This window comes from Phoca vitulina, unplaced genomic scaffold, assembly GCF_004348235.1.
Source record: "Phoca vitulina isolate PV1807 unplaced genomic scaffold, GSC_HSeal_1.0 scaffold65, whole genome shotgun sequence".
Taxonomy (NCBI): Eukaryota; Metazoa; Chordata; class Mammalia; order Carnivora; family Phocidae; genus Phoca; species Phoca vitulina.
In genome coordinates, this window is record NW_022589768.1 from 6,293,563 (window position 1) to 6,311,398 (window position 17,836).

Genomic DNA, 17,836 nt, shown 5'->3' on the forward strand with positions numbered 1-17,836 from the left:
CCTGACTCCCGGCCTGACCTTAGCTTTTCCGGGGCGCGGGGGGGGGGGGGCTCCCGGCACTCCTCTGTGCTGTTCCCGGCGAGGCTGCCCCCAACCAGTCAGAAGGGCAGCCGGCTTCCCGTGCTCCGGTCGGAAGCAGGCACTGACCTCTTCGTGTTCGTCCTCCTCATCCTCTCGAAGAACCATGTCCAGGATGTTTCCTTTGATCTTGAAGTCTCGTGAGGTGCTGAGCTTCATGTGCTGCATCAGGTTCACCTACGACAGAATTGTAGGCGTGGGCACGTTCTCTGGCTAGAAGAGGGCCCGTCAGGGACAGCCTCAACTGCTTTTGACAGACCCTTCAGTTCCTTAAAGCACGCACACCCACTTGACCTGTTTTTCCATAGTTCCTACGTGATGTCTGAACTCAGGCCATCAGATCACAAAGAGCGGAAAGGGTTCTAGTTTCTTCCCCACGGCCCTGTGCGGCATCAGTGTGCCATGGCCCCTCCCAGGTAAACAAATGGTAGAAAAGAACAGCGTGTTTACCTTGGACTTCTTCGAAAGGTGGATGAGGAATTTTTCATACTGTTCAATGGCGAAGATGAGATTAGGGATTGGCTTGGTTTCTCGAAGAACTCTGGCCTACAGGGCAAAGAAGAGAAGACCTCAATTCCAGGTTCGGAGGTTTTGGAAGTTGTCCTCCACAGCAGTCAGCAGAACTGCTCTGGGCTTGGCAGGAAAAAGCTAGTCTGTCTGCCAGTCAAATGCAGGATTCCTTATGTTCTGGTAATCTAAGATTTCTGGCAGTTAAATCTCAAAGGATGGTAAAGACAGCACCGAATCCTCCCGTTGATAATTCCTCGGTACTCACTGTTCCGCAGACTGGCTGAAAGAAGGGCTACTTGTAGAAATCCGGTTGCCGCCCTAACCTGACTGATACTCGGACACTGGAAGCTCACTCTGCACCAGCTCTGTCTCCCCTTTCTGGTCTGTGTGACCTCCTCACTGTTGGGATTCTTTCTCCCAGTCGGACTCTAATTCGTAAGTCCTCCCAAACTATATACAATCGATGTTTTTTGTTTTGTTTTTTTAATAAAGGCCACAAATGAGGATGTGATGGGAACATTACCTTGGAGATAATTCTATATCTGAACATTTACCTTTGTATTTTTCTCATGCCTGTGTCCTATGATATAATGCACTATAAAACCCATTCAGCCAGTCCACTTGATGGGCATCTTGGTTTTTCCAATACTTTGCTTTTACAAACAACATTGCTTAGGACTGTCCTGTACGTGGGCCTTTAGTCTCCACTCCAGGCAAACACAACTGCTGGAAAGCGCACAAGTGCGGAACTCCTGAAATTCAGCAATTACGGCCCAGCTGCCCCCTGATGCTGCGGACGGGCACCCTCGCCAGCAGCGCCCTAGAGCGCTCTCGTCCCTGCACCCGCCCCTTGTGTGTCCTTTAGGGAGCATCTTCTGGGCTCATTAACTCTTCCTAAAAGAACTCCTTCCCAATGAGAATCCTTAGCCATTGCCATTTTTTAAAGACAGAGCTTAAGAGTGCTTCCTAAATAGGGCGCCTGGGTGGCTCAGTTGGTTAAGCGACTGCCTTCGGCTCAGGTCATGATCCTGGAGTCCCTGGATCGAGTCCCGCATCGGGCTCCCTGCTCGGCAGGGAGTCTGCTTCTCCCTCTGACCCTCCCCCCTCTCATGTGCTTGCTCTCTCATTCTCTCTCTCAAATAAATAAATAAATAAATCTTTAAAAAAAAAAAAAAAAAAAAAAAGAGTGCTTCCTAAATAAAGTGTGTGGCCCTCTGAACAATCTGTGAGCTGAGAAACCACACACACACACACACACACACGCACACACACACGCGTTTTTCTCAGAGCTGACCCATCTACACTGCACAGTCTAGTGCTCAGTACATCGAGAGTTGTGCAACCACCTCCATGATCAAGTTCAGGGCATTTTCATCCCCTGCAGGAATCGCGTACCCATTTCAGGAGGGACCCCCAGCTCTGGACAACCACTCATCTACATTCTGTCTGTCTAGATCTGCCTGTCCTGGACCTGTCCTATACATGGAATCCCTCCTCGCGTGGGCTCCTGGTGACTGGCTTCTGTCACCACATGTTGTCACGGTTCCCCAGCATGGCCGTGTTTCCCGGTCAGCGGCTGCTTACCATGGCTGTGGCAACGGCAGCGGCTTTCCCCTTCTTCTCTCCTGCACATTTCAGGCTCTGACTCTTCTTGTTCTAAAGACATAGAAACAAGTTCTCTCATTTCTGAAGACGCTGGTGGGAATTTTCTAAAAAGGTAATTACAGCAGAATATGGGGGGCTGGTGAGGGGACCAAGTCTGGGCGGAGAGAGAACCAGTGGCAGATGCTGGAAGATGGGGAACATTTTGTGACACTTCATGATCCTCAGATATTTTGGAGGTTTTGTTGTTGGGAGGCTTACAATTTTGCTCTTACAACTAAGCCCATGGAAGTGAGGGCAGGACCGACTGTTCTTATACCAGGCCAGAGGATGATGACAATGGGGGCTGTCAGGATGGCGGGAGGAACAGGGATTTCCCAACTGGGCAGTTGGCTCAAAGGGTTTCCGTGAAGGAGAGGAAGCTGGAGAGGCTGCTCCCAGGGCCTTCCGTCTTGCCACTTAGGGGCAGACCTCAGCCATGTCTTGTGTGCCCTGTGGTTACGTGCTTGAGAAGGGTTTAAAGGGCATAGGAACACTTCCTTATGTTTTAAATGTCACAGAATAAAGAGCTCCTGGAGAAAGAATAAGGGAACCAAGGATAAAACAGAAGAGAGTCAAGACCTGCACCACATGTGAGCTACACAAAACAGGCACTTTTACCTGAAGGGGCGTCTGTGTCTGCTAAGAATGAACACCCCTGCCCCATGGGACAAGTAAGAATGAAAAACAGAGACCTGAAAATGGGGAGAACCGTACCACTGGAACCATGAAAGGCAGGAGGCTTAATCCACGTCACACATTCTAGAACCTGAGAAATGGCAGGGATTCCAGAGGGGCTGGTGTGAAGAAGTCTACCTTTAGCCCTGGAACACAGGGTAGAGGGTGAGGCCCTTTTAAGAGATGCGCAGGGAGGCAGCTGTAGACAGAACTCATGTGACCAAGCGGGAAGCGAGGTGTCTCCAGAGGTGAGACCCGAGATGGGACCCTGTTGAAACTCCTTACATCAATCCCTGTCCATTGCCCATTCCTGCTGATTCAGGATGACTAAAATCCTAGCCAGAAGAGGTATCTTCTATTTTTTTTAAAAGATTTTATTTATTTGAGAGAGAGGGAAAGAGAGCACAAGCAGAGGGAAAAGGCAGAGAGAGAAGGAGAAGCAGGCTTCCCGCGGAGCAGGGAGCCCGATGAAGGGCTCGATCCCAGGACTCTGGGATCATGACCTGAGCCGAAGGCAGATGCTTAACTGACTGAGCCACCCAAGCATCCCAAGAGGCATCTTTTAAAGGTGCACAGCTCTGAGCACGATGCTAAGGGTTTTGGGAGTATTGGTTTTCATTGCTTGCTTCCCACTGAGAGCCAAGGCTGTGGGGGAAAAAATGAAGGGGCTGTAAGAGAATCAACAGCTCCCTGAAAGATGTGGGAAATGCAATCCTGGTTTCTAGATGAGAATTGGAATTAACGGAACCATAGGTTTTTGCCCAGGGTTGCTCACGAAGCACATCTCACGGTCAGAGAAAAATGTCTGCCTGTGGATCAGCTGATTTGTCAGTACAGTTTTAAGTCAAATGTAGATGCGGAAGGGGGAGAGCGGCCTGAGAATACACAAATTGGTTTTTGTGAATGTGGGCGGGGGGTGGGGGGGGCGAAGAGTCTGGGAGATGCCTGGTGACTCACAGAAGATAATGCTTGAGAATGGGGTCAGAAACACAAACTCAAACCCCTCCAATAGCCTAATAGCAGCTGTGATTCTAGAGCGGGGGCTGGCAAACCACAGCCACTGCTGCTCCTCCCAAGCAGTCTTGTTAGAGTGGTCACACGCAGTTGCACACGGGCTCTGTGCGCTGGGAGAGGTGGACAGTGCGACTGCCCACGGCCTGCAACGTTTACTCTCTGGCCTTCTAGAGGAAAAGTTTGCTGACCCCTGTTGTTGGGTCAAACTACCCAGGTTTAAGTCTTTGCCTCTGAGCTAGCGCTCTGTTCTTTGCATTCGCTTCCTCCTTTCCCATCGCTTCCGTGGGGCAACTACCGATCACGAGGGGTGGTGAGGAGGAATGAGGGGCTGAGTGAGAAGAGCCTGACATGACACCAGGCCAGGGTCGTAGAGAGCCAGGTGAGGGTTCTCTGCATGTTCGCTGCTCTGGTGAGATGAAGATGGTTCCCAAGCTGTACTCTTTGGACCGCTATTCTGCCAAACAGCACTTGTTATTAAAAAAGAAAAGTTCTTGAACAGATTTGAAAACTACTACGAACATATTTAATTATTGTTGGACCTCTTGGCAACTTTACTATGCTCACGGGTACCATAAATCTCTAAGATGAGAAATATGTACAAGCACTTCTCAGAGAATCCTTTTTTATGAGGACCGTCTCGGTCTATACAGGGTACTCTGTGAAATGGGGCCCCACTGGAGATGGGGAACTCCAAACCTGACCTGAGGAATGGAGGGATACATCCTCTATTCAGACAAGAGATGTGTCTTGACAGGATGTCACCTTTGTGAACACTGAGCAAGCACGCAGGTGGGGTTAAAGGAGAGAACCAGAAGCAACAGCTTGGTGACAGTAGGCCATACCCTGTGGCCAGACAGGAGGCCTGACCCAGATCACAAACCTGGTACAAAAAAGGCAAGGTGACACAACCTCAACTATCAGCACACGACTCAGAACTCCTCTGGCCAAACCCAGATGACCGGCCACTCGGTCATGGATTCACCAGGGGAGGGGAGGAAGCACCCTTCATGCACAGAATGAAGGGGTTACTGACAGGAAGATGTGCCCGTGCACAACACAGAGGCAGAAAGCAAATGGGGCATCGCTACAAAAGTGGTTCCAATCCACTGCTGTAACAACTGGTTCTGGAGTTGGGGTTTTGGCTGGGGTTGACCCATTAGTGCACATCTGCTTGGTTCTCTGAAGATTAGTAACCGCCCTGCAATACTCTTCTCATCTGACTTGTGACTAGACTAAGTGGCCTTGGGAGACCATGGGTCTTCATGTGTTTAAGCCAGAGATTCTCAACTGGGGATGATTTTGCCCTTTTGAGACATTTGGCAATTTCTAGAGACATTTTCCGTTGTCACAACTGGAGGGCTGCTCCTGGCATCGGGTAAGTAGAGGCCAGGGATGCTGCTAAATAACCCAGAATGCACGGAAGAGACCCCACATCAAGGAATTATCTGGCTCAAGAGATGTCAATAATGCAGAGGCCTAAAATCCCTGGTTTAAGTCAACAGTAACAGTCGTCAGGTATGACAAGAACCTGGTGGTGTTTGTGACTCAATGACATTTAAAATTTCTCCTAATCCTGAAAGAGCCCATTACTTAATTAACTTAGGAAGAGAAGAAAAGGGGTCTGGGCACCTGACAAGAACAGCCCAGCTGCCCTCTGCTCCTTGAAAGGGCTGGTGCTCCCACATACACAGCACCATCTGACCTCAGCCCTTTATGTGCTCACTGCTACTTTCCTCACACGCCAAAGGGTGGCCCATGGCACGGATTTAGAATCACCCAGAAATGAACCAAGTCGCAGCCCCAGCATGTGTGTTCCTTCCCTGCTCCAAATGCAAGCATTGCATCCAAATGCACCTTTGGCTTATGGTAAGGAGGGAAGAAACTGCATGGACACTGGGCTCACGGGATCAAGCAGTCCCCTGGGGACACAAGGAGTCCTTTCTTCCTGGAAGATCTATTTTGGTATTGACTCTGAATCACTTACCTGTATGTAAGAAATGAAAGAATAGCATAGGGGGGTCAGATGAGAACCGGACAGTTTCACCTGCAGCAAAAGAGAAGGAAACCAATGTAACTTGAGGAATAGAAGGCTTCCCCCATTCCTAGGAAAGGAATTTTCAACTCACCAACTTCTCCATATTTTTGGGAATTCCTCCGGAGCTCTGACACACCTGGAGATACTAACCAAAGATTCCCAGATTTAGCCCACATCCTCTATCAACGTCCCGACACCTACAGGTGAGTCAGCAAGCTAGGGGGTGGGACTCACTGCTACGGGAGGGGGAAAAGGAAACACGCCAGCACATTCACAGAGAACCCTAGACACCAGGCTTCCTCCGTCCCCTCCTCAAAGCTCCTGAGCCTCCGAGGCAACAGAATCAAACCACCACCTGCACGCACAGGGGCAGGCAAGAGCTCTGCACGGGGGCGTTCCACTGCGGTGAGCTGCTGCCCGGGCCGAGTCTCCAGCTGGCTGGGGCAGCGTGGCAGAAGTGACTCGGGTCATCTCTCAGATACTCACATATCTGACAAGTGCTGTGAGAATGGTGTACATTTTGCAAAGGTCCTTTAACAAGATGTCCACACAGCTGCCCGATGGCAGGGCCGTCTGCACCAGCTCATGGAAAAAGGTAAGCAGAGTTCCCAGCTGTACGATGATGGCTTTCTCGATGGGATGATTTGGTAGGGTTGCCTGAGAAGAGGCCTCGTCTGAAGGGAAATGAAATTGCACATTCAAACCAACTGACCTTATTTTCTAGTTAAAGTGAAGGAGATTTAGAAATCCACTAGCTGCGATTAAACGGGAAATCTGTAGGGACAACGAGCATGTAATTCATCATGCAGAGTCAATCAACAGCCATTGCATCATAAGCCACGCTACCATCTACTTTGTCCATCACACTGGAAATCCGGCTCAAACCGACTCAAATCGAGCTGCACGTTTACGCAACCGTCGAATCTGGATTTTGGTGGACTCTCTCCATTCCACCCTGAATGCATCTTACCTGATACAATTTCTTGGCTCACTTGTCCCTTAAGCTTGGTGATCAGCCAGTCCACTTCTTCTAGGACTTTCTCAGCCTGACTGAGAACAAGTAACTGTGAAAGAGAAGAATGCCTGGCATGGCTCCCTGTGCATAGCTGCTGGCCTCACAGAAGCACCGTGGGCACCCGCGGGTGGGCTACGGGCCCCAGCACACGAGCCACCACAGTGTGCTCTTCACAGGGAATAAAATGGAAGGAGTGACGAGGCCATTTCCCACGGCTCGGGGGTCCACACTTACACAAACAGTAGGGGCAGCTGTTCTCAAATTCACTATCGCAAAGTGGTCTGTTTTCTCCACCTCTACATCCTGAGGAGGCAGAAAGAGGGGATGCAATTGGAGGAAGGCTGGCCCCCGACCTCTCCCCCCACTCAGGGTGTCGCAGCGAATGCTTGCTGCAGTACCTGGTCTATGTCTCCGAGATGCCCATGGATATCCTGGGACAAGTCACGCAGCAGGATGGCAGGACTCTTGTACAAAACATGGAGGCTGAAGAGCAAATTCAACAAGCCCTTGCAAAACGAGGCATCCTCTAAGAGTGGGAAGGAAAGCAAATTAAAAGGTAAGTTCTAACCCAGTCATTCTTCAGGGGACAGGGGGCCTAACCAGAAATGCAGCTTGCCACGTCCCACGTACGCTATCCCAGGGCTGGACACAGTCCATCCAAGGCAGCTCTCCCACAAAGCTACACTCCTGTCCGTAGGCCCAACGAAGGCAGAGGTTTCCTATTATTCTCCAGTCACTATCGCTGAGGAACTAGCACCCAGATCAAGAAACAGAATGCTACCCACACCCCAGAAACCCCCTCCTACCTCACTCGCCCCAGCAAGGAACCTGCCTCTCCTGACTTCTACCATCACATCTAGCTGTGTCCGATTTTGAACTTGATCTAAATGGACTCATGCAGGAAGTACTCCTTCTGTGCCTAGCTTTTGTTCAAAGGCATGTTTGTGCAATTCCTGCATGTTGTGTGTCGGTGGTTTGCTGTCCTCACTGCTGCTCAGGGTTCGGCTGCGTGTGCACATCGCCACTCCTTCCACCCCCTCCCCTGCTGACCGACACACGGGTTTGTTCCTGCCTACAGGAACAGTGCTGCCGGCCGCCTGTGGGGCCTGGAGTGGGACTGCCGGGCCGTAACCAGACACCGCCCAACAGTCCTCCTGGGCGGCTCCTGAACGCAGCCCTCCGCTGGTGCTGGACGGGAGGGCCGACCACTCTGCATGCTTACCAGCCATGGGCGTGGCTCTTTTTCATTTTGGTCACTCTGGTGACTGTATAATGAGTACCTTTCCTTTTTTAAATGCTATTGGGAATGATGATTTTACATAAAGCCTAAAAGGAAATAAGGAAGGAAACTTACCCTGGTTGTTTTCCTTGCAAATATTCGATGTCCAGGATAACATCTGCACAAACTAGAGAGCATTCAGATATTAAAGAAACATGCCATGAGACAGATCTAGGTGTCAGACTACAGAGACCTTTCCAATTCTCACCACCTGCCAAAACATGTGCCTGGATCCAAAGTGGTAATCTACTAAGAACAGCATAAAAATAAGTCCAGAATTATAAGAAGAATTACTGATCCTTCTCTCATAATACAGTAACATATGACTCAGTTCTCAGTCTGTGCCCGCATTAAGGACAGAAAGTCCTGGCGTCTGGGTTCTTGCCCCCCTGAGCTTCCTCTCCCCACTCCCACCACGGTCTAGGGCTGATGCGCCTTTTCCCTTCCCATGCCACACACTCTCCGCATCGGAGACATTTTTAAGGTCAATCTAATGGAGAGATGCAGGAGAGGAGAGTAAGATCCGGGCCGTAGAGGCAGCAAAATCAGCTTCTAGGAGTCCAAAGGCCAGAGGAGGTTAGAAGGGAGTAGGGAAAAAAAGGGAAAAAGAGGCAAACAACCAGATGGAGTTTCCTCAGGTAAGGAGAGGTGGCTTTAGGTCTTGGGACGGCAGGGTCCTGAGCTGCCAGATACACGCTCAAGCTCGCTGCTTCAGCAGTTCTTTGGAACAGGTTTCAGCCTCAAAGGCACTGAAATGCAGTGTGCTTAAGTGCAAAATGACCAGTAAAAACTCAAATTTTGATCTGTTGGGGTAAAAAATAAATTCAGAGGCTAATTCTGAAAGGTCTCTGTGAATGGATATAAAAAGGTCTCCAAAATACGGTGTTAAATGTAATAAGCAGGATGCAAACAAGCTTTTGTGTGAACACGGACAGAGTTGGGAATAAGAATCTATATTCATATTTGCTTCCGCAGGAATAAAGGAACTCTTGAAGGATCCATCAGAAACTAAAAAAGGTTATTTACTTATTTGGGGGAAAAGAACTGAACAGGTGGAGGAGGACAGGGACAGGAGGGAGACCATTCACTGCAAATCTTATCATTTCTGGTTTTCAAATCACAGGACTTTATTATCCATCCAAAATTAAATTAAAAAAAAAATTTGAAAGAGATTCCCTGAAGTTACAGGGATGGGTGGATAACGAATTTTGAATGAAAGTATTTTCCTGTATATATGAGCCTTTCCAAATCCATCTATTTTTCCTCAAACCTCCCCCAGCCCCACTTCGCTGTGGCTGTTTCCTTCCTAATGCTCTGTTCGCTGCAGTGGTAGGAAACAATGAAGCAGAAAGTGAAGCAGGGAGGAGCGGCTTGGCACTAGGATGATGCGAGTGGCTAGCAAGAGGGACTTTCTCTGGGCTCCCAAGAACAAGAACTGGAAGCTCGGGCTCACTTTTCAGCACTCTGACACCACCATGCTCCCGGGCTGCAGTCTCCTAAGGACTAGCTCTTCCTGAGGCAAGGGCTCACACGAGGAGCCGGTCTTGCTCACAGATCAGGAAGCAGATGCGGTAGCACACCCCCTAGGCATCAAGGACTCTTGGTCATCCTATAGGGAAATCACTCCTGAGCGGAACAGGCCCACAAAATGTGGCCCTTCTCTTCCGTGTGTGTGCATGCTCATGTGGTACACATTTCTCCAGATGTGTGCATACCTACATGCTTATACACACAACCCATCTCACAGAGTTCTTTCTGCTTTGGGACTGTAGTCTCGCTTTCTGACTTAATAACCTTTTGTTGAATTTCTCCCAAACTTTGTACCAGCTAACCTTGCTGAGGAAGTCAACTGCTCAATGTCAGCTATCTTATTGATAATTAATATACTTTCATCTTAGAAAAGAGCAAACACCAAGAGTGAGTAAAAACACAGAGAACGTTGAAGACACCAAAGATAAACAAGACTTTTTTCTACAGTGCTTTCTGCTGACAAGGGTCAGGGCAGTGGCCAAACAAAAAGCAGTATGTTCTTGCCCTCCACGGCTGCATGTAATTATGTCATGGTAGAAGCACCATGTGAAGAAGGTACATATTCCAGACCTTCTATTACTTAAAGATAAGATTTAAAGAGGACATTCAGGTATATACAGTTCATCCTTGAAAACTAGTTAGGGGCGCTGACCCCTGCACAGTCAAAACTCCACGTAGAACTTCTGACTCCTCAGAACCGTGACTACTAATAGCCTACTGCTGACCAGAAGCCTTACCAATCATATCAACAGTCGATTAGCGCTTATTCTGTATGCTGTATTACATACTGTATTCTTATAATAAGGTAGGCTAGAGAAAAGAAAAGGTTACTGAGAAAATCCTAAGGAGAAAATATATTTACAGTACTGTACTGATCACAAAAAATCCATGTATAAGGGGACCCACACAGTTCAAGCCTGTGTTACTCAAGAGTCAACTGAACTTCGAAGATGCAATACTCCTGGCCTGCTGAGGGCTGCCCCGTGGGCCTGAAGAAGTGGTGCTTCTACCTGAGGGGAGGACGGCTCCAGCAGCCTGGACAAGTTGGAGAGAACGGTGACTAGCAGGAGGGCTTCTTTGCTGTTAAAGTCTTCCTCTTGGCTGCTCAGTAAGTTCAACAAGGACCTCTGGGAAAGGAAGGTACACACGGAAACGTTAGCAGATACGTTCCTGTCACGGAGAAGAGAATCTAGCCAGAGATTCGTAAGGTGGGGACAGAAAGGATTCAAAGCTATCAAAATTCCAGAGGACAAAATGTGAAAATAAACCTGGATTAAACAAGTAGTTTCCTACCCTGTTCCCGACCACAAATCTGACTGTTCCTTGAAAACTACAGACTCCTTCTCCTCTAACCCCCTGCCACATGTACGTTAGGAATGAACAGTGCACCCAACTTTGGGTGGCTTATCACCTCCTAAGGCCCCTCCACTGACCTCAGGCGTAGATGGGGCCCCAGCCCCAGCACTGCCCACACACTTTCCCTGTTTCCCTTGCCCCGTTCCTCTCTCACCACCTGAAATACGCTCTCTTTTGTCTGTCAGTCTCTTTCCCCACTCAGTGTAAGCTCCCCAAGGGTAGGGATTTTGTTTCTTTTGTTTCCTGCTAGATCCCCAACACCTAGAACAGTCCCTGGCACATAGTAGGAACTCTAAATTTATTTGTTAAAGAAATCCTCTGTGACAGAAGGTCATGATAGTGTGACAACAAATGGTTAGAAACTAACAGGCTTCACTGTCCAGTCTTTATGCAATCCGACAAAGCCAAACTATACCACGCACACGAACCAAAGACGTACACTCCACACCTTAATGCGCTCCTGGCTAGCTCTTCATATCAACTCAAACAGTGATTCTTGGAAGCAACAGTGCTGCAGGTTGGGGTGGCTCAACACCCATCCTCCCTAGAATCCTTTTAAATGCATTACCTTCCACCCAGTAGAGCTATGTCCTGTTGCTTGGACGATGACCCAGAAATCCTGTCCCACTTGCTCGCCGTCTCCCCGCTCCCACCAGCTGGCCGAGCTGACAGTCCCTCTAGGGGCCCTCAGGCAAGCAGGGCAGCGTGCCAAGGCTTCCTACCTGAAACTGCCGGATCTGGAACGCTGCTCTGTGACTGACACTGCCTTCCACCTCTTCTCCCTCATTATCTGGGACATCTAGGAAAGGAAAAGAATGTGATCTTTGAAATGGACTGACTCACTATGCTTTTTTGGCCTTTTAATATTAAGCTAAATTTTTAGAAAGCCAAAAAAAGACAGGGGGCAGATTTAAATGTATTCCTAACATTCTGCAGTTTCTTAGCACTATCTTTCAATTTCCAGTCACTATTTGTGGTCACGTGTAAAAGCCAGTAAATGCCAATTCTGAATCCACTAGATGTCACTCCTTAGCAACAACAGGACTGCTCTCAGGTGTCCTCTGGTAGATTAGCAAATAGAATCAAGAGGTTTGGTTAAGAAAGAAAAACCAAGACAAGCCAATTTATCAAAGCTGAAATGCTCACCCAGAGCCCTGAGAAAGTGGTGAATCTTGGGCTGATAGAACTGTTGCACAGCACTGAATATCTTCTGCAAACCCTCCAAGCACAGCAATGAGATGCTCTTTCCTTTTTCTTTCTTTCCTAAATCTTCCACTGAAGTAGGAATGGAAGTATATCTCCAAAGTAAGACCCTAAAAAGAAGAAAAGTCATTATTTATGAAAAGATTTTATTTTTAAGTAATCTCTACAACCCACGTGGGGCTGTAACTCATGACCCCGAGATCCAGAGTCACAGGCTCTACTGACTGAGCCAGCCGGGTGCCCCAGAAAAGTGATTTTATTAATGTCGGGTTCACGGAGGTTCAATTTTATATGCTGTAAAATTCATACCCCTTACATGTACATTTCTTTTTTTTTTTTTTAAAGATTTTATTTATTTATTTGACAGAGAGATAGCAAGAGCAGGAACACAAGCAGGGGGAGTGGGAGAGGGAGAAGCGGGCTTCCTGCCGAGCAGGGAGCCCAATGTGGGACTCGATCCCAGGACCCTGGGATCATGACCTGAGCCGAAGGCAGACGCTTAACGACTGAGCCACCCAGGCGCCCCCGTACATGTACATTTCAATGAATCTGGACAAACATACAGTTGTATAATCATCTCCACAATCAAGATATTTCTGTCATCCCAAAAGTTCCCTTATGCTGTTCTGGATTTTCTCCCCCCGATTTTCCAAACAATCACTGATCTGATCCCTGTCCCTATGGTTTTACTGTTTACAAAATAGCATATAAAAATGCTAGCATTCAGTATGTAGCCCTTCTGAGTCTAGCTCTGTTAATTTAGCATATGCTTCTGAGATTCACCTATGTTGCTGCATGTATGGGTAGTTTATCCCATTTTATTGCTAAGTAGCATTCCATTGTATAGATGTACCAGTTTCTCCATTCAACTGGATACGGATGTTTGGGTTGTTTCCAAATTCTATTATAGATAAAGTTGCAAATCACAAACCTTCATATGGATATATGCTTTCATTTCTCTTGGGTAAATACCTAAGAGTGAAATGTGTAGATCATATGGTAGGTGTGTGTTTAACTTTTGAATACCAAAATGTTTTCTCAAAGGGTTGTTCCTTTTTACATTTCCATCAACAGTGTATAAGAGTTCAAATTCCTTGGGACACCTGGGTGGCTCAGTCGGTTAAGCGTCTGCCTTCAGCTCAGGTCATGATCCCAGGGTCCTGGGATCAAGTCCCACATCGGGCTCTCTGCTCCGCAGGGAGCCTGCTTCTCCCTGTGCCTCTGATGAATAAATGAATAAAATCTTTAAAAAAAAAAAAAAAAAGAGTTCAAATTCCTCCACAACCATGACATTTTGGTATTGTCAATCTTTTTATTATTTTTTAAAGTTTATGAACTTATTATGTTGACCATCCTTTTGTGTCCTTATTTGCCATCTATAGATCTTCTTTGGTCAAGTATCTGTTCATATATTTTGCCCATTTTTAAATTTGGTTGTTTGCTGTTTTAAACTTAATTAAACTTGAGAGTTCTTTATATACTCTGGTTACCAGTCCATCAGGCATGTGCTTTGCAAATATTTCCTCATCTGTGACTTGTCTTTTAATCTCCTTAAGAGTGTTTTTCAAAGAGCAGAGTTAAATTTCTTTTTTTTAAAATATAGCTTGTGCTTCTGGTGTTCTAAGAAATCTTTACCGAAAACAAGATCACAAAGATTTTTCTGTTTTCCGCTAGATGTTTTACAAGTTTTGGTTTTACGTCTTTGACCCATTTCAAGTTAATTTTTTAAGACATGTGGAATGAATAAAGGTTCATTTTTTAAAACAATGGATGTCCAACTGTTCTAAAACCATTTGTTGAAAGAATTTTCTTTCTCCATTAAATTACCTCAATACCTTTGTCAAAAATCAAATGACCATATTTGTGGCATCTATTTCTGATCTATTCTGCTCCAATGATTCTGCCAATACCACACTATCTTAAATAAAGTAACTTGATATGACCTGATACCAGGTAGTGAGTCCTCTAACTTGGTTCTTTTATTTCAAACCTGTTTTAGTTATTCTAGGTCTTACATTTTCACATAAATTCTAGAATCATCTTGTCAATTACTAACAAAGCTTGATAGGATTGTGATTAAAATTGTGTTGAATCTATGGGTCAATCTGCGAAGAATTAACACCTTGACGATACTGAACCTTCGAATCTGTGGACACTGCGTATCTTTACATTTACTTGGGTCTTCTTTGCTCAAATGTTTTAGAGTTTTCATCACATAAATCTTACATGTTAGATTTATCGCCAGGAAGTTCACATTTTGTGATGCTGTTTTTTTTTTTTTTTTTAAGATTTTATTTATTTGACAGAGACACAGCGAGAGAGGGAACACAAGCAGGGGGAGAGGGAGAAGCAGGCTTCCCGCGGAGCAGGGAGCCTGATGCGGGGCTTGATCCCAGGACCCTGGGATCATGACCTGAGCCGAAGGCAGACGCTTAACGACTGAGCCACCCAGGTGCCCCAAGGGGTTCTGTTTTTATTTTTATTTTTATTTATTTATTTTTTTAAAAGATTTTATTTATTTATTTATTTGAGAGAGAGAGAGAGAAACAGCATGAGAGGGGATAGGGTCAGAGGGAGAAGCAGGCTCCCTGCTGAGCCGGGAGCCTGATGCGGGGCTCGATCCCAGGACCCTGGGATCATGACCTGAGCGGAAGGCAGACGCTTAACGACTGAGCCACCCAGGTGCCCCAAGTGGTTCTGTTTTTAAACTTCAATTTCCAAATGTTCACTGCTAGCATGTCAATAAAAATACAATTTAAAAAATACTGCCCTTGTTTCCTGCAGCCTTGCTAAATTGCTTATTTAATATATCTAGTAGCTTTTATTTTTATTTTTTTATTATTTTATTTTTTTTAAAGATTTTATTTATTTATTTATCAGAGAGAGAGCACAAGCAGGGGGGAGCGGCAGGCAGAGGGAGAAGCAGGCTCCCTCCTGAGCAGGGAGCCCGATGCGGGACTCAATCCCAGGACCCTGGGATCATGACCTGAGCCGAAGGCAGAGGCTCAAGCAACTGAGCCACCCAGGCGTCCCTATCTAGTAGCTTTTAAAAAATGTCTTTGGAATTTTTTATGTAGATAATTATAATATCCCTGAAGACACTATTATTTCTTCCTTCCCAATCTGGATGCCTTTTATTTCTTTTTCCTGTCTTACTGCACTGGCTATGTCTCCAGTATAATGTTGAATAGCAATGGTGAGAGCACAGGGGGAAAAGCATTCAGTCCACTGAATCATTAAGTATGGTGCTGACATATTCCCTTTATTGGACTGATAAAGTTCTCTTTTATTCCTAGTGTCCTGAGAGATTTGATCACGAATTTATGTCGAATTTTCTGCACTGATTGAGATGATAGGGTGTTTTCCTTTAGTCTGTTGATATGATGAATTATGACTGATTTATAAATTTTGAGCCAACTTTGCATTCCTGAGAAAATATTCCACTTAATTATATCATCCTTCTTACAAACTGTTGGGCTTATTTGCTAATATTTTTTACATCTATATTCATAAAGGAAATTGGTCAGTAGTTTTCTTATCATGTCTTTGACTGGGTTTGGCATTACAGTAATGCTGGCGTCATAAAATGAGTCAGGACATGTTTCCTCCTATTCTATTTTCTGGAAGAGCTGCATAAATTGGTATTCTTTCTCTCTCTCTTTCTCTCTTTCTTTTAGTGGGTGGGAGAGGGAGAATTTTAAGCAGGCTACACATCTAGCACAGACCCTGATGCAGGGCTTGATCCCATGACCCTGAGACCATGACCTGAGCCGAAATCAAGAGTCAGATGCTTAGGGGCGCCTGGGTGGCTCAGTCGTTAAGCGTCTGCCTTCAGCTCAGGTCATGATCCCAGGGTCCTGGGATCGAGCCCCGCATCGGGCTCCCTGCTCGGCGGGAAGCCTGCTTCTCCCTCTCCCACTCCCCCTGCTTGTGCGCTCTCTCTCGCTGTGTCTCTCTCTGTCAAATAAATAAATAAAATCTTAAAAAAAAAAAAAAAAAAAGATTTAAAAAAAAAAAAAAGAGTCAGATGCTTAACCGACTGAGCCACCCAGGTGCCCTGTATTATTTTTTCCTTAAATGTTTGGCAAAATTCACCAATTAGACATATAAGGTATGGAGTTTTCTTTGAGGGAAAATTTTGAACCACAAATTCAATTTTTTTTTTTAAGATTTTAATTTTTTTGGTAAAGATTTTATTTGATGGGGGGGAGGTGGGAGAGAGAGAGAGAGAGAGAGAGAGCACACGCACACACAAGCATGGGGAGTGGCAAAGGGAGAAGCAGGCTCCCCGCTGAGCAAGGAGCCCAATGTGGGACTCGATACCAGGACCCTGGAATTACGACCTGAGCCGAAGGCAGATGCTTAACCGACTGAGCCACCCAGGCGTCCTAAAATATTTTGATTTTAAGCAATCTCTACACCCAATGTGGGGCTTGAACTTACAAACCCCAAGATCAAGAGTCACATGCTCCACTGACTAGCCAGCCAGGCGCCTCTCAATTTCTTTAAGTAGGCACAGGATTATTCAGCTTACCTGTTTCTTCCTGAGTTTCAAAAAATTTGTCCATTTAATCCAGTTTATTGGCGTAAAGTTGTTAGCATTCTATTATTATCAATTTTTGCAGTCTAGTAGTGATTATCTCCTCTTCCTCATATCTGATACTTGTAATTTGTGTCCTCTCTCTTTTCCTCATCAGTCTGGTTACAATTTATTGCATTTACTGATCTCAAAGAATCAGCTTCTGGTTTCATTCATTTTTCTCTGTTGTTTCTTTTTTCAATGATTCTATTTTGTCTTTATTACTTCCTTCCTTCTATTTACTTTCATTTTAATCTTTTTTTCTTTTCTTAATGTGTAAGCTTAGAGATTTGATATTTTTCTTCTAATATAACCACTGACAGTTACAAATTTCTACCTAAGCACTGCTTTAGCTGAATCATACAAATTTTGGAAATGTAGTGTGTTCATTTTCATTCTGTTCAAAGTATTTTCTGATTTCTGACTTCCTCTTAGACTATGAGTTATTTAGAAATGCATTTAATTTCCAAACATACAAGGATAATCCAGTTGTTTAAAAAAAAAATATTAGGGGCGCCTGGGTGGCTCAGTCGTTAAGCCTCTGCCTTCAGCTCAGGTCATGATCTCAGGGTCCTGGGATCAAGTCCCGCATCACACTCCCTGCTCGGCAGGAAGCCTGCTTCTCCCTCTCCCACTCCCCCCGTTTGTGTTCCCTTTCTTGCTGTCTCTCTCTCTGTCAAATAAATAAATAAAATCTTTAAAGAAAAAACTAAATATTAAAAATTAAAAATATTTTTGTTACTGCTTTCTTGTTTAATTCCATTGTGCTCAGAGAACATACTGATTTCTATTTTAAAAATGTGTTTAGTTTGTTTTATGGTCCAAAATATGGTCCATTTTGATGAATACACCATGTGCACATTAAAAAAATGTGCATTCTGAAACTACTGTTAAATATTGTATAAATACCCGTTAAGT

General features: G+C 45.7%; 1 protein-coding gene across 2 annotated transcripts in view; it reads right to left on the reverse strand.

Moving 5' to 3' along the window:
* FANCI (FA complementation group I) overlaps positions 1–17,836 on the reverse strand; it is an 80,380-nt gene that overhangs the window by 766 nt on the left and 61,778 nt on the right. For both annotated transcript variants that reach the window (XM_032391945.1, XM_032391944.1), the window contains exons 25-37: positions 12,283–12,449; positions 11,859–11,935; positions 10,791–10,907; positions 8,326–8,377; positions 7,370–7,497; positions 7,206–7,274; positions 6,927–7,020; positions 6,443–6,630; positions 6,048–6,101; positions 5,906–5,965; positions 2,173–2,244; positions 529–624; positions 148–255 (exon numbers count right to left, since the gene is read on the reverse strand). In XM_032391945.1, coding sequence (XP_032247836.1) covers positions 148–255; positions 529–624; positions 2,173–2,244; positions 5,906–5,965; positions 6,048–6,101; positions 6,443–6,630; positions 6,927–7,020; positions 7,206–7,274; positions 7,370–7,497; positions 8,326–8,377; positions 10,791–10,907; positions 11,859–11,935; positions 12,283–12,449 — 1,282 coding nt within the window. The remainder of the gene's footprint in view (positions 1–147; positions 256–528; positions 625–2,172; positions 2,245–5,905; positions 5,966–6,047; positions 6,102–6,442; positions 6,631–6,926; positions 7,021–7,205; positions 7,275–7,369; positions 7,498–8,325; positions 8,378–10,790; positions 10,908–11,858; positions 11,936–12,282; positions 12,450–17,836) is intronic.